Genomic DNA, 15,693 nt, shown 5'->3' with positions numbered 1-15,693 from the left:
TTGAAAAAGTTAGCTAAATAATAATTTTGTTATTTGAGAAAGTATTTAAGAAGATAAGAGTTGACATTTAAGTTTAGACGTAGATAAATTGATTTGAAAAGAAAAGATAGAAAAATGTGAAAAAGTGTAAGAGAAAAAAAAGAAAAGGCTGTCCCGTCCCGTCCTTCCCTGTCAACTTGACAAATTAAGATGGGTTACAGTGAATGGGCTCACAATTGCAGACCATACCATTCTCAACTCAACTTATTTCAACACAACAACACCATCATCAAAGACACTCTTCTTTTTCTTCCCTCCTCCAACCCTTCCCCAGTAATCAAAATGAATGGTATGATCATCAAAGCCTATGATCACGAGGACACAATAACTGAGTTGGCTGTTGTTTCTATCTCTCTCGTAAGCACTAAAACCAAATTCTGAGGAAGGAATTTATGTTGCATATGTTTATTTCCTCTCATATATGTATTATTATCATCTGCTTTAATCTTTTGAAACTCTAACTTAAGCTAGAAATGCCTGTTTTTGCAAGTTGCAATTATACAGGTTGCTGAGTTGATGGTGGAAATCTTGGACCCTACGCCATCGTGTTACGAGAGGGTTCTTTAATGGCAGCGTCTCTCATTTCTTGCCCCGGCCCCTTCCTCTCTTTCCATTTTCTTCCTATTTTATTTCTCCCATATACAACACTGCCACCCACTATCGTCACCTCCACCACCTGTGACATCTCATACTTCCCCTTCCCGGCGGCCGCTAACGGCTACGACCTCGATCGCAACTTTTCATCCAACTGGAAGAAAATCCAATAATTTGGAACAGTCACGAAGACCCTAGCTTAGATCTAAAATATGCATTTGCACCCTTCCTCAGCCAAACAACATCTAAAACAACGAAACAGATGTCCGCAACAGCATCAGTATTTTGCACACAATTATTTTGCTCACAATGATACAAGCGAAATAGAAAATTACACGGTCAGAGAAGAATTATCAGTATACAAATGTACTCACCACGACAGATCACTTGCCGACGGCACACCACCGCAAGGGTTTAACCTACCACAGCCGATAACTTCAACCACGATGAACAACTTCAAATGCCGACCAATAGCTTCATCCAACAACTTTGACAACTTCAATAATAGCAACTAACGAGAACAATGGCAGGAGAAAGAAGAAGAAACAATGGTAGGAGAATGAAATAACTTGGAGCTGCAAGAGAGAAACCGGAGGAAGGGGGAAGAAAGGAGGGAAAACAAACAGACAGACAACCAAGAAAAGGAGTACGAAAAAAAAGTTGCATAGAAAAAAAAAGTAGAGCTGCCGAAAAAATAAAGAATATTTAATATAATTTAAACCGGTTTTAAGGATAACAGATGTAAGACAAAGGATTTTTTATAACTGTTTACGATACACCGATGTAAAGTTATTTGTGTTATTTACGATTATGCCACTCTATTACTTTTCATATCTGATTTTATTATAACTGGTGTAGAAAAGTTTCCTTTATTTACGAAATTGCCATTGTATCACTTTTTATAACTGGTATATTTTAACCGGTATAAAAAATCGCTATAAAAAGTATAATTTTCACTGGTGATAAATGAATATAATCTTAGTTTTTATATGTTTTCATAATGTAATTGTCCTTTACAAACTTGTCTTAGTGTCAATCTCACATAATTACAGAAAAAGAGTAAAAAACCTTATCTGTGTATTCAGTGTAAATGATCTTTTATCGTCCCAAGATTTCCTGAGCAAGAGTATTGTTCGTTGTTTCGTTCCACAATTTCATGTGATCTATCAATATTTCCTAACCTACAAACTACCTTTCTACCATAGCCAGATCTTTAGTTGAGTAGAAGAAAAAAAATTCTCTTCTACATCGGCCTTTGTATTCCTAAAAATTATATTATTTTTGTATTTACCTTTATGAATATCTTAAACGCATATACCAATAATTTATAAGTACAACATGTAAGTAGCATAGAAAATCAGTATTTAAATATGAAAATATTAATGTTTTTTTATCAACATAAGAATATTGAATATCCACTGGTAAAAAAAAAACATTTAAGATTCTTAGTTCTTACGAAATCGAAGCATAAAAAAACACAATATTTTTGAAATTTTTGCAAAGATATAGGTATTAGTTCACAAAAAAAAAAAACCAAAATCATAATATACTTTTGGCATTGGTTATTTTCACATCTATTATCATAGAGTCTTGCGAAATTGACAATCGAAGACTTTTCAACTGATAAGCTTTATGTATAAGACTTATGGTCTCGGTTCTCTATAGACATGTTGTCGCAGTGAAACTGACAATTTAAGACTTTTCAACCGACAAGTTTTCTGGATAGGACTTTTGGCCTCAGTTCTCTACAAAATTAGTGCAATAAGGTCATGGCATTCCCATTGCAAATTGACTTTTGAACTGACAAGCTTTCTGGAAATGACCTTTGGCCTTGGTTTTCTGTTGCCATAGGGTGCTGACGTTGTTGTCTTTTCAATTAGCAGCCCTATGGACAACTCTAAGACCTGGGTTGTTTTGAAAACCGGTGGCATAAAATATTTATGCTTCAGTTATACCGCGAACCAAGGCATAAAGTTTGAAACAAATTTCAAAATTTTCACTAAAAATATTATTGTTTATTTTTTTGGAAGGCTTTAGGCATCGATTCTTAGTAGAACTGAGGCCATAGAGTTCTTATTGCTTCGGTTAATAGAATAACCGAGGTAATATGTGTTCCTAGGGTTATATTTCGTGAAATAACAGAGTCTCCTCTTGCACAATTCTTCTTCACTTTCACTTTGCTTCTTCTTCTTCTCTTCAAACCCCTTATACGAAAAAGCTTTCAATGAATGCTCGTTGATTAACTACTTTATGGACGATTTTATTTTGTTTTGACCGATTAGGTTTGTGTACAGGTACTCTTTCATTTTGAACAATTACAATTTTCCCTTATCGACACAACAGACTATTTTGACACTAAACCTTCATAGTTAGTTTTGTTTTCATGAACTTTCGTTTTCGTTTTTTGAGCTCGTTTGTTGTTCATACATCATAGGGTAAAATTGAATATATATTCAAAAGAACTTCAAATGACTTGGAAATTTGTTCAAAGTACCAAAATACCATGAAAAGCTCCTATAAAAAAATTTAAATCAAAATTCAAAGTATAAGTATGTGAAATATTTTTGTAAAGTTTGAAAAAAAAAACAAAATAAATTAACGAATAATAGAAAACAATTTATTTTTAAATCTAGAAGGAATAGCCAGCATATGTTGGAAATTTTTTCTATTCTAAATCGATATATAATATGGTCAAATATTATGATCGTTTAAGGATCTATGACATTTTTATTTATTTTAGACTTTAAGAGTTTATGGATGTCGTTCTTAAAAAAATCATCGTTAAAACTCAATTTTTTTAATATTTTGTTGGGTTTACTAATTCGATTAGATATAAAATTATGATTTTTTTTCTTCAGTTATTAATTAAGGTTAAATTTCTTTTACCTCGTCTAAATATATTTTGATTAAAATTTTTTAATAAGTGTAAAAAAAAGTAGTCGCTATCATATTCCTTTCCTACACTGATGATAAGTAAATTTTCAATCATTGTTGTTTTCGTTATTCAATATAATTTACTTACAATTATAACTATTTGAAGTTTTTGACCCTTAATTACAAATATTCTAGAGACGCGTCATGGTGAGGAGTAAGGATTATTTGAATGCCCGATCCAATAAAAAATGTGGAAATAAAAGAAGATGGAATAATGATTGAAATATGGCTGGAACAACAGCCAAGAAAACATATTTGCACGTGTAAAATTAAAAATTACAATTGAATAATTGCATTGCCACTAATTAAAACCATTCTAATCTGTATTTTCTTAAAACCATTGTAATCCCTTGTCTCCCTCCATTATTAATCCCTGTTGCCATGTTTATTCAGGACAACTCTCAAGTGGACCCAGATAGAGAAAAATAGCAACATGGCGCTAGGATCTTAGCCATATTTGTTTCATGCTCACTTTATATTGTGACATATAGGTATGGATGATAAATGAATGGTTGAATTGATAAATGACATTATCTTAGTCTAATGATGATGGAGCATTACGTAATTAGAATTGAGAAGAAGATGGAGATATTTTAGTTGATAATATTAGTAATATTTTTGTTTTGAATGTTATTATAATTATATTGATAGTAATAATAATATAGTTCGAGCTTCTCTTCATATGTGGTATGCTTGTAAATGGTTAATTTAGCTTATATTTTTTTAGTGGAATTAATTACGTTAAAAAACAATGGCAGGTATCTTCCTAACTAAGATTCAGTGATCGATATATAGGTGTATTTCCATTTGACACAAAATAAATTCTAAGTGGATAGCTACAAAAATGAGAAATCACAAGGACACTCTACACAACCACGATCATTTTCTATTTTTATATAAGTAGTGCAACCATTAATGTTATCGGATTAACTTGACTAAACTAAGATATGCATTATATTTTCTGTGACATTATTAGCCAATCATGTGGTTTTCTTAGTAGATGCACCTGTGATACAAATAAGTTGATTTTTGTCTTTGGTACATTGATTGGGTAAATGATTTTTTTTCTTCATATTGTACTTCAATTGTAAATCACAATGTTCTCACATGGTTGAGATAATCTTTATATAAGATCATGTATTTTTTTTTTTAATTAATCTTGTAATATGAAAGTCTTTAATTCATGATCGTTTACAGGATCTCGAGGTCTCGATCTGAATCTCAAGGTCTTGATCTCATAAGTGGAGGTACCTTGAAAAATAATTTGACTCTCAAAGTTCTTAAAATATCAGTATACTTTAAAAAAAAAATTGCATCCTATTGATAACTTTATGTAATGTTAATTTTATAAATGTGTTTAGTGACAACAAACAATGGATTTTGTGGGTTTTTTTTTTTCAAAATGTCAATATTTTCTTTCACTAAAATCATGGAAAATAATATATAATACAAGAATAAATCAATAAAATTTTCAAAAATTTAGAAATAGAGTGAGTATCTAAAAGTGTAAAGTATAGAAAAATGGATGAAAAATACTAAAAAAAAAGCATACTTTAAACAATGGATTTTTGAAAATTTTATAACCCCAATCTCCTTTGGGTATTGGCCAATGTGTTTGTCATACCATTTGCAATAACTTTCATTTTTGGAACATCTCAATATGAAGTTCATTGCAAAAGTTATGACTGTTTGAATTTTTTTACTACCAAATCTTCACAACCCTAAATTTGTGACCACTATTTTATAGTTGAATACTTTGCAATGGCTAGTGAATTAAAACACCAAGCTTAGTGCGAAATGCAATAAAAAAGAATGAAAGTTTGAGCCAAAATGAGCATCACTATAACAAAATGGAGTGAAATGGTTGAAAAACTTACTCCTACAAGTTTGATATCATTGCATTTTGGTGGAAGGTTTCACGCAAACAAGAGGAAGAAAAACGAAGGTGTTAATGCTGATTCTAAAATTTTAAAAGTTAAGTTAACTTAGACCCCTCACAGTAGACGTCAATCACTAATTTGACGTCAGTCCTAGGACAACAAACGTTAAAAGAAGTCAGACATGGGGTAGTCCAAAGTTATTTAACATCTATTGACCCTAGGGTGGACGTCACATTGTTAATTAATGTTTGTTGTGAGGGATCTGATGCCAAACGAAATTTTTTCAAAAATGTCACCACTTATTCTTAATATCGAATTTTAACTGGTGATATTATGAGTTCTTTTTGTACTAGTGTATATATGAATACAACTTATTCGCATAAAAAAAATACACAATAAACACAATAACTCTCATAAAAGTATTTTCAATCTTATAATTATTATCTTTTAAAACGTTGGTGTTCATAATAAGGTTTAAGGAAGATTGAAGAATATATCAAGGATTATCATTCAAGTATAATTTTCAGGCTAGTCATTTCGGCCCACTTCGCTTAGCGAGCAAGATTACGCCGTCCAATTAGAGAAGTCAAGTCGTCCAACAATTCTGATTCATCCAACCACCTGTGTTTTACGAAAATCATTAAATAGAATGCGTCATAAAATTAAAAATTGTCTTTTGGAGAATAGGGAGCTAACCCTATAGGAGAGACAACAAAGACTCATGCTCGAAACATTTATCATCATCATAAGTTTCATCATCTATCTCTTTTTTAATGCTTAGAATATGTATGAGTAACTAATTCTTTTATTAATTAGGATTGAATGGAATGTATCTCCACTTTCTGTGATTTATGTTATTTAATATACTTTTTTTCCATTGGGTATAGTATTTTATTCTTGTTCTTAATTGCGTAATTGATTTATTTGTTGGTATTTAATTATTGGGAAATAAGTTTAAACCTTTATCAATTAATCAATTTAAACATATGAATTTAATAAAAAACTTTTGTTAACATTACATAAGGGATTAGAGGTTTTATTAGTAAGGTCTAGGTTTGTCTTTAAGGAATTAAGGCATGTTAGATTGTTATATAATTAATATAGTATAAATTTGAAGTATATTTTTAGTAGTATTACATTGAATTGGAACATGAAATTTAACTCTGATGAAATCTTTACCGCATAATTTTATATTTATCTTATTTAAAATCCAGTCCTTTCATTATTTTAAAATGTTTAGCCTTAATAATTAATCATAGTTTTTTAAACAAACAAAAGTCTATTTAAAAAAAATATATATATAAACTTTTCACTTTATTAATTATTAATTATGTGGTTTAGTACATTTATCAATATCTTAAATTACCTAATAATGTTTTTATCCCTCCCTCTCTTCTCTAAACTGAATATATAAACGAAACAAAAATGAAAAAGTACCATGTTCTTTCTTTTAATCCAAAACCAGTGGAAACTATCTATTTTGTGGTTTAGTCTACATATGTTTGTTTCTTCTGTACGAGGAACAAAATCTATCCAAGAGCTGCTTAACAAGATAGAATGTCAAGAGCTTCAGCTTGGAGCTATGTGTGTAATAACAAGATAACGTTATCCATTATAAAGGCGTCTTACTTTTTTTTTTCTTCAATAATTTGATTCTATTAGGTATTGTTAATCTTATTATTCTATTTCTTAATAATTATGTATGATAATTTATTTTACTGAATTAAATTTACTTAATATTTTAATTTTAATAATTTGTGCTGAATTTTAGTAATCATTATTATATATCATCCAATTTTATTTTATTTTAATTATTTCTTTTATTGTACTTCATTTTTTTAATTAATTTAATGCTATAGTTCTCAGTTTTTTTTATATAAAATATATAAAAATAAATTTGTGTAATGTATAACATTTTTATTTAATTTATGAAGTTATATTTGACTTAAATTACTGTATTTAAAATATTAGTATCCATAATATTAATTCAATTTTTTATTATTTTCTTTATAATATAATGCATAAATATATTCTCTCTCTCTCTCTCTCTCTCTCTCTCTCTATATATATATATATATATATATATATTTATTTATTTATTTAAAAATACATATAATTTAATTCATAGATATGATAATTTTTTATTAAATTGTAATTAAATATTTACAATACATTTGAATTTAAATCAACACTGATTCATTTTTTAAATCAAATAAATTATTATACAATAAATATCACATCAATCTTATATCTTTTATGTAATGAAAATTATTTTTATTAATAAAAAATAAATTCCACTTTAACAAAAAGAATTGTGCGTTGCACAGGTAAAAATACTAATATACTCAACTAAGACGCTATAAAGGTTAGGTAAATATATTACGTATGACAATAATAAGTTAGAGATAGAACAATATAAAAAATATTGTATTTTGATTATATTAAACTTTGATCTCAGTTTTAATGTTTTAAAATTATTTAGATCTGGTTTTAATAAACTTTTCTCTCTTTTATTTCATGTTTTATCTAATAATGTTTTACAATATTTGATAAGTTGAATACTTTAGCAGAGAAAAATCTTAAAGAACAAATTAATTTCTCTCGTTATATTTCCATTATATTTGAAGTATTGTTAAGTTTGACATAGATGTTTAATCTCTACGCTTAAGGATTTTGGAGTGTTAGAAATAAAAAATATACAATAACAAATGCTCAAAAGAATGAGTTGATAAAAAATTTCAAGCCGAGAAAGAAGCATTATGGCAGAGATTGATAAACATACCATTTAACTTTTTATGGTCAGCTAGTGTAGACTATTTGTCATGAGTTAAATACAGAAATACACAAATCCATAAAGATTCTAACAGACATGTTATTGAGCTTAATCTTGAGTTATAGCATATGGATGTCAAAACAATATTCCTACCTGAAAATCCCTCAGGAAGTAAAATTTCGGCGAGAAGGGATGTAGTTTTGACAGGGTTATAACATTCTTCAATCAGCTTAACACAAGAACATGAATAGTATCGAACAAAAAGTGACTCTAAAGTGAAGTAATGAAGATTTCAAAAGTTGAAGCAAGACTCTCAACACGAGTTGCAAAACTATGTTCTGAACAGAAGAGCTCAAGTAGCCTACATTTGTCTATTCTACGGTACTGGTTTGTAAATATTACAAACAAATGACATGTAAAATCATAGGGGCAATTACAATTGAGGGTTAATGATATAAATTAGTATAACAAGGAAAAACATTATATCCTATTCTCAATTAAGAGACCGGGCCATTCATAAGAAAATTCCAGCTGCAGATTCGTCTTAATTAAGAAACTATCAAATTTTGTCGTTACCATCAAACACTACACCGATGAACATGTCGATGGTTCATCCAAGGTCAGCAACTGCTTCTGGCCCACACATCCGTTCCAACTCTTCCTGTTTAAAGCAATTATTTTCAAAAGATAAATTTGATGTCGTGAGTTGAGACATGTCAAATCTATAAACTGCAAAAGGTAAAGGACTCGAGAAGGAAGAATGGTAAGAAAAATCTATACCTTGATTGAATTATTTTCAGATGTAAGCTTCTCGCATTCTTCAGAAAGTCTCTGAAGCTCTTCTCTGAGTTTTCGATTCTCACTTCCCAGTGTCTCCACCCTCTTTTGTAAGTCTTCGCACTCAGCCTGGTTAGTACAAAAAACATGCAAAACACGTCGTTATTCTCTGTTAAGTTGTAAAATGGTAGTATGAAAGAATCTGCATAGTCAAATAATATAGCTTCTAGCCTCTAAGTATGAAGCAATTGAAAATACTTCTAATCTTCACCAGTAACAAGGGTGCATGAAATAGATATTAGATGAAAGTTACCTGCTTGCGTAACCTTGACCTCCTAGCTGACTCTCTGTTCGACTGTTTCCTCTTCTGTCTTTTCAGCTCACGTTCATCCTACCAAAATCAAGCATATCCATTAAAAATATTTTACTATTATACTCTTACTTTAGTTTTTCTTTTCTTTTTGAGGATATACTCTTACAGTAGTTAGACTAATAAAAGCAAATTACACCTTTTTAACACTGTAGTGTTGAGGTTCTACTTTGGTCCTCCTAATTTTTTTGCACAGACTTGATCTCTACTATTTTACAATTTTGGGCCATCTACCAACTTGATGTCTAATATTTCATAGACATGTTGACATGACAACGCATGAGTGCCACCACATCAGCATGAAACTGCTAATATGGTAGCCCAGGAGAGTATAACTTCAACACAAACATTGAATATTGAATAATTAGATAAACCAGAATTGCACTATATTAATAGGTGGCCAAATTTGCACATGATAAAAAATGATCAAAAACAAATTTTTGGCAATAGTAGAAGGACCCAAAGTGTTGTTTAGCCTAAAACCAACTAATCAAGTTCAAACAAAAGATAATCTAGGCAACACAATCTATTAACTTTAAGGACTTTTTTCCTTCCTTCAAAATCCTCCTAGTATTGAGTGACCATACCTAGGAACATGATGTACAGTATCAACAAAAAATTGCTTTTCAAATATATTATTATATGTAAAGGAATGTTTATTTGTTCACCACAAAAAGCAAAACATGATTAGCAAAACAACTGTACGACTCATACTTGTATCCATTGTTCACCAAGGGCAACAACTCCTGGGGCACCGGATTGATTATGTCTCATTTTTGCAGCTTCTGCACCACCAGATGAGGGGTTCCATAAGTCCATTCCAATATTAAGATTAGTAGCTGGCATTGAGACAACAGGCTTTCCAGGCACAGAAGATTGAGAAATGGCACCCGCAGAATTGTTCTGGGCATTGGCTCCTGAAAAGTTAATGGAAACGATAACTCATCTCAGCAATTGAGAAGGAAAAAAAGATAATCATGAATGGAGGTGATGAATACCATCCACAAGCATCAGGTCAAAGCTTCCCTTCTTGTTTGTAGCTGATTCCTGTGGAGAAACATCAGAAAAAAAAAAAAAAGAGCCAAAAACAGTTTAGAGAAAAATCAACAAGCTGTTAACTAAACCATTCAGACTTTTGCTGTGAACATCAAAATAACAAAGCCAAGTGATTGCAAAAGAAAAACAGGGCTTGTTTATATTTTAGCACGGTGATTATTTACAAAAACAAGTGAAAGCACATTTACTAATGGTAATCTGTTATTTACCTGTTGGTTAGTATTCTCATCACTGGCATTTGATGAACCCTCCGAACCACTTTCACCACTGTTTCATATTTTTTTAATAGAAATTCATTTTAAAAATGTATATTGAAGAGAAAGAAATAGAAAAGATCTAAATTAATTAGTTCATTCAGTTGTTTGCCAAACCTTTGCGACATGCCATCATTGCCTGAACCTGAGCCTGCCTTTCCACTCTCTCCTGCTTTGGAACCTGTATTTGCAGAAGTTCCTTTCAATTTTTTGGACGAGTCTCGATCCTTTCCATCAGCTCCCTTCCCTTCAATCTCCGTACTTTGCTGGATAGCACTCGGAGTCTAGCAATATGATTAAAACCAACAAAAAAAGATAGATTATGAATTAAAATGCCCATCTATAGTAAAGTAGTGAAAATAGTTGCCTACAAACAGATAAAAATTCATCCTTTTCTGGTCAGGCATAGAGGCATTCCAGGGATTAGAGTGTGAAAAAGTGGTTTACCACTGCCATGCTTGGATGAGGATAGATACTCCCAGGAGGATATAAAGCTGGATATGGGACTGGAGTCCCATATGGCGGCATCAAGGGATGCTGGAAAAATAACAAAATTGTAAACGAAGATTCTCTTCCATAAAGTATAATTGCATATATCCCAAATGATTTACTAGATTTACCTGGCTTCCCCATAAAAAGGGATGGGGAGTTGGGGAAGCAACAGTTGAGGCAAAAAAGGGGGGTGGAGTGGCTCCAGGAGAATAATAGGCCTAGTAAAAAGCAAATGCATTAGATATCAACATAATTTATCTGCAGAAGTGCTTCAGCAGAAGTGAAAGCTGATGAATCTATTTAACATATATTCCTACCTGCATGGAGCTTGACCAATCAGGATATGCAGGCACTGTTGGTGTCTCCTGTTAGTGTAAACAGAGAAGATAAGGAGACACAAGAGGAAGGAGAGGCAAAAAAAAAAAAAAAAAAAAAAAAAAGAGCAGGAAGATAGTTGGGTAAAGACCTGAACTGATGAAGATGACTTTGGAGGTTTAGTTGTGCTCTCTTCCCCAGCCCCCATATAGAATAGTTTGGAATCAGTTCCTCTCAGCCACAAAAACAAAAAAGGACCTATGATCAAATGCTGATATCTGTGGAGTTCAAAAGATCAAGTTGAATAGATTCCTATGTCAGAAAACACACACTGAATACAAAAAATATAAATTATAAGCCAAAACCACTGACACTAAATAGCAGAAGCTATCAAATCTACTGCAAAATTATAATGTAAATGTGTTTAAAATATTATTTCGTGTGCTTCATTCACCAAAGAAATATTTAATTACACATTTCTTTTACAAATGGAATTTACATCATCATTACGGAGTAACCAGACTCCCACTCTTCAATTGATGAAGTTTGGATTTTTTTTTTTTTTATTTCCCTCTACCAATTCACAAATTCTCTCCTGTAGTCAAACCCCAAGCAGCCATTTCTAACTTGGATAAACTAATGCTCTTGTAACCATCAACTATCAGAAAATTAGTACAATGAATAAATACTAAAAAACTAACCTTGAATGGAGCATAAAGCAGTAGAGACACAAGGATAACATAATTATGTCATGCAAAAATTGATGTGTTTGTATATTCATAAGTACAATTTCAGATATGTGAATTTAGAATCCTGGTAATCAATCTCAGACAATGATGCAGCCAACTTTGAAAATTCTATAGAAGGATGTGTGATGACCATTATTTTTAATTTTATAATACAAACTATAAAGGGTATGTGTCACACATATCAAGTCCCACTATAAGTTTACACATACAACCACCATCAATCTACAAGCAATAACAACATACTAATGAAAGATAACACTTGAATTTAGAAAAAGAGCATAACAAATTACATAAAAACTGTTACAATATGAACTGATATATAAAGGAAGAAAAACTAACACAGCACATGAAAAAAAAAAACACTTCTAAAGCGTGTGGAAACACAGGGCAAAAAGAGGTAATTTGTGGAACATTTATCCGGACAACAGGATTCAAGGGGTATTCCAGGGGTCAAAATGGGAATTTGAAGGCTATATATATCATGGAAACCCCTCTATAGCACACAAAAAGCCACTGTTTCGGGCACAAGTGCAGCTGCAATCGCCGATATTTGAATCTCAGATCAGTCCAAGGCCTCTCCACTTCTATGCTATTGCGTGCTATTCAGTATTATGTCAGGTTTACCAAAGTGACGATTGTGTTTTAGGTCATTTAATGTATCAATTGCGTTTTAGGTCCTTTAAAGAGGTTTATTCAAATCAAATATATGCAATTGCAATTCTTGAGTACTTTGTTAGATGCCACAGATTAAAAAGGGAATTTTATTACACTATATTTTCCATATATCTACTTTGACAATGCCCTTAGTTTATTGGACCAATCTATTACTTTCAAATGATGAAATGGAAGCAATACAGCTCAACACAAAAAATTATGAAATATCCTTCTCAGCTATACAATTTATTTATTTTGTAAGTCCTATTCTTTATCTTCACTAAACCTAATCAAACAAAGGTAAAATTTCCCTTCTGCCCTCCCTCTAATTCATGAGATGGTGCTATATTTTTACACTACATGATAATTCCCTCTGTTTTCTAGATCCGCAAACGAAACCAAAACTTAACCCCATGTATCAAATTAAATCTTTCTGAAATCAGAGATTTGGTTGAAAATCTAAGCAAGCATAAGCATTAGCACCAAGCAACTCCTTTGAACAATCGTGTTGCTGTTTAAGATAATGCCACAGACACAGACACACACCAAAAATTACTTTCCTTAGCTAGCAATAACATCAAACAAAAACAATTCAGGTTCCTCGGGATATTTAAAGAACTAAGGAAAAAACAAACTAAATAGTAGAAACAAAACCAAACAAAGTATGAGAATCAAGAAACAAGCAGGAAAAGACGTAACAGAAAATTGGAATTCTCTGAAAGGTGAGACGAGAAAGCAACCCGAAATAACAATAAGAAAAAAGAAAATAAAGTGAGAGAGCATTGTGTAATGGTAAAAAGCCAAAGACAGTGGGACACATAAATAGAAGAATACTAGTAAAGCAAAGAAGAAAGTTTGAGCACGGATCTTGGAGCAATTGGAATTGATAATAAAATTGAGAAGGGGCTAGAGAGAAGAGAAAGAACCTGACCTATTTTCATGGCGTTGAGAGAAGCGATGAGGTGGAAGTCCAGGTGGATTTGAAATTTGAAGTGAATAATTTAACAGTAGGCTTTTGGTTTGATGTAGTTACAGTTGTATTATGGGAAAACAGAAAATGAGGTGTTGCAAAGGTTTTTTAGTGTTGTGTCTGAGAAGAGAAGGTGTTTGTTGTGGCGTGCGTCTGAGAAGGTAGAAGGGTAAACAACAGTAAATGTTTGTTATTTTCAACAACTCCTGTGGCTGTTGTTGCGTTGGAAACTCGAAAGAGAAAAGGAGGAAGGTGTGGAGTGGGCACGTGGGTTCTACCAGCGGAATGTGAAAATTGAAACTGAAACCAACCAGTGAGTTGGATTGGGTTTAGGGCTTCTGGCGTGACACGTGCGGAGAATAGGGTTACAGCTGTGGGGTGTCCGCGTCTCACTGGATTAGGTTTGAGACATTGCAACTTTCGCGATGACTCATCTGACAACTAAGTGCTTTTCTGGATAACTTTTTTTAATATTTTTTATTTATTTATTATTACTATATCAATTTCTTTTTCCACTCAAATTTTAAATTCAATTAAAAAAAACAACCTTCTTCCCTGTGCTCGAGATGGGGATTGAATGGTAATTTACCCTTTTCTTATCTGTTGGGATTATAGTTGATTTAAATGGTTCTCCGAGTACCGATATTTGATAATGTATTTTTTATATTGTATCACATTTACTGGTAAATATAAATAATAAATACTAGATGTTCTCATTTTTTATATTACAACTTACTCCTTCCAATTCAATGAAACATTTTTGCTAACCGTAGTTTTTCATTTATGAAGAGAGAGAAGAAAAACAGATGTTATCATACGCAAAAACCAAATGTCTCGGGGATATCAATGGTTATAATTTCATTCATTTTATTTCTTTTATTGTTTCAAATCATTTATATTTTAATAAAAAATTAACTTTTATCTTAGGAAAAATTGTATTTTTATTTTTTATTTAAAACGGCACTATATATTATATTATCATTTATATTTGTATTGTTCGGTTTTAGTTTCTTTAAACTTGTCTTTATTACAAGGTAAAATTGAAAATCATAAAATAAAAAGAACTTTAAGTATTTTTATTACGATTAAGAAAATCTATAAAATTTATTTATTTATATAAAAAATATTTACTCTAGTAAACTTATAAATAAACATTGTATAATTACTTATGTATCTACTTACTTCAATAGAGAATTAAAGAATACAATTCAATAATGTTTAACAAATTTCATTGTATTGCAATAATTAGGGATGACAACTGGTTGGGTCGGACATGGATAATGTTTACCTGCAACCCGATCCGTCGAATAAAATTCTATCCATTATCTGACTCGCTACCTGTCAGGTATCCATTTAAAAAATATCCATGAGTATTTTAAAACTTGCAGGTATCTATGGATACCCGCAAAAAAATAAAAAATAAAATATTTTACACATTTCAAAATAAAATCACAAAATATATATATATATATATATATATATATATATATATATATATATATATATATATATTTTTTTCGTCCCCCAACTATTAGCCGTTTTTGTGTTTAGTCCCTCTTTCAAACTATAGTACAATTTAGTCCTTTATGGTTTTAGTCTTTTTTATCAAATTTTTTAAACTTTATTTGCTGTTTCAAGCACGTTACATTATAGCATTTGGATTGTTTACACTGTTTGACACATTTTTGCTTCAATGTTAACTGAGAAAAGCACGTTACATTATAGCATTTGGATTGTTTACACTGTTTGACACATTTTTGCTTCAATATTAACTGAGAAACGCGTTTGAAACAGCAAATAAAGTTAAAAAAATTTGGTAAAAAGGACTAAAATCAG

At 31.1% G+C, this 15,693-nt stretch overlaps 1 protein-coding gene across 2 annotated transcripts; it reads right to left on the bottom strand.

The window, feature by feature from the left end:
• Positions 1 to 8,485: 8,485 nt before the first annotated feature.
• On the bottom strand, positions 8,486 to 14,144 carry LOC106769030 (G-box-binding factor 1). 2 transcript variants are annotated; one of them, XM_014654475.2, is made up of 12 exons: positions 13,819 to 14,144; positions 11,636 to 11,762; positions 11,487 to 11,534; positions 11,298 to 11,387; positions 11,125 to 11,214; positions 10,795 to 10,961; positions 10,633 to 10,690; positions 10,366 to 10,414; positions 10,082 to 10,284; positions 9,311 to 9,388; positions 9,001 to 9,126; positions 8,486 to 8,881 (listed from the first exon to the last, which is right to left on the bottom strand). In XM_014654475.2, exons 2-12 carry the CDS (start codon positions 11,690 to 11,692, stop codon positions 8,831 to 8,833), a joined length of 1,017 nt encoding a protein of 338 aa, XP_014509961.1. In that variant the 5' UTR covers positions 11,693 to 11,762; positions 13,819 to 14,144; the 3' UTR covers positions 8,486 to 8,830. The 2 variants fall into 2 exon arrangements, with proteins under 2 accessions (XP_014509961.1, XP_014509963.1); XM_014654477.1 differs by lacking the exon at positions 13,819 to 14,144 and adding an exon at positions 13,587 to 13,753.
• Positions 14,145 to 15,693: the final 1,549 nt, after the last annotated feature.

Source organism: Vigna radiata, chromosome 7 (genome assembly GCF_000741045.1).
Source record: "Vigna radiata var. radiata cultivar VC1973A chromosome 7, Vradiata_ver6, whole genome shotgun sequence".
In the NCBI taxonomy this organism is placed as follows: Eukaryota; Viridiplantae; Streptophyta; class Magnoliopsida; order Fabales; family Fabaceae; genus Vigna; species Vigna radiata.
This window is presented reverse-complemented; position numbering and strand designations above follow the sequence as displayed.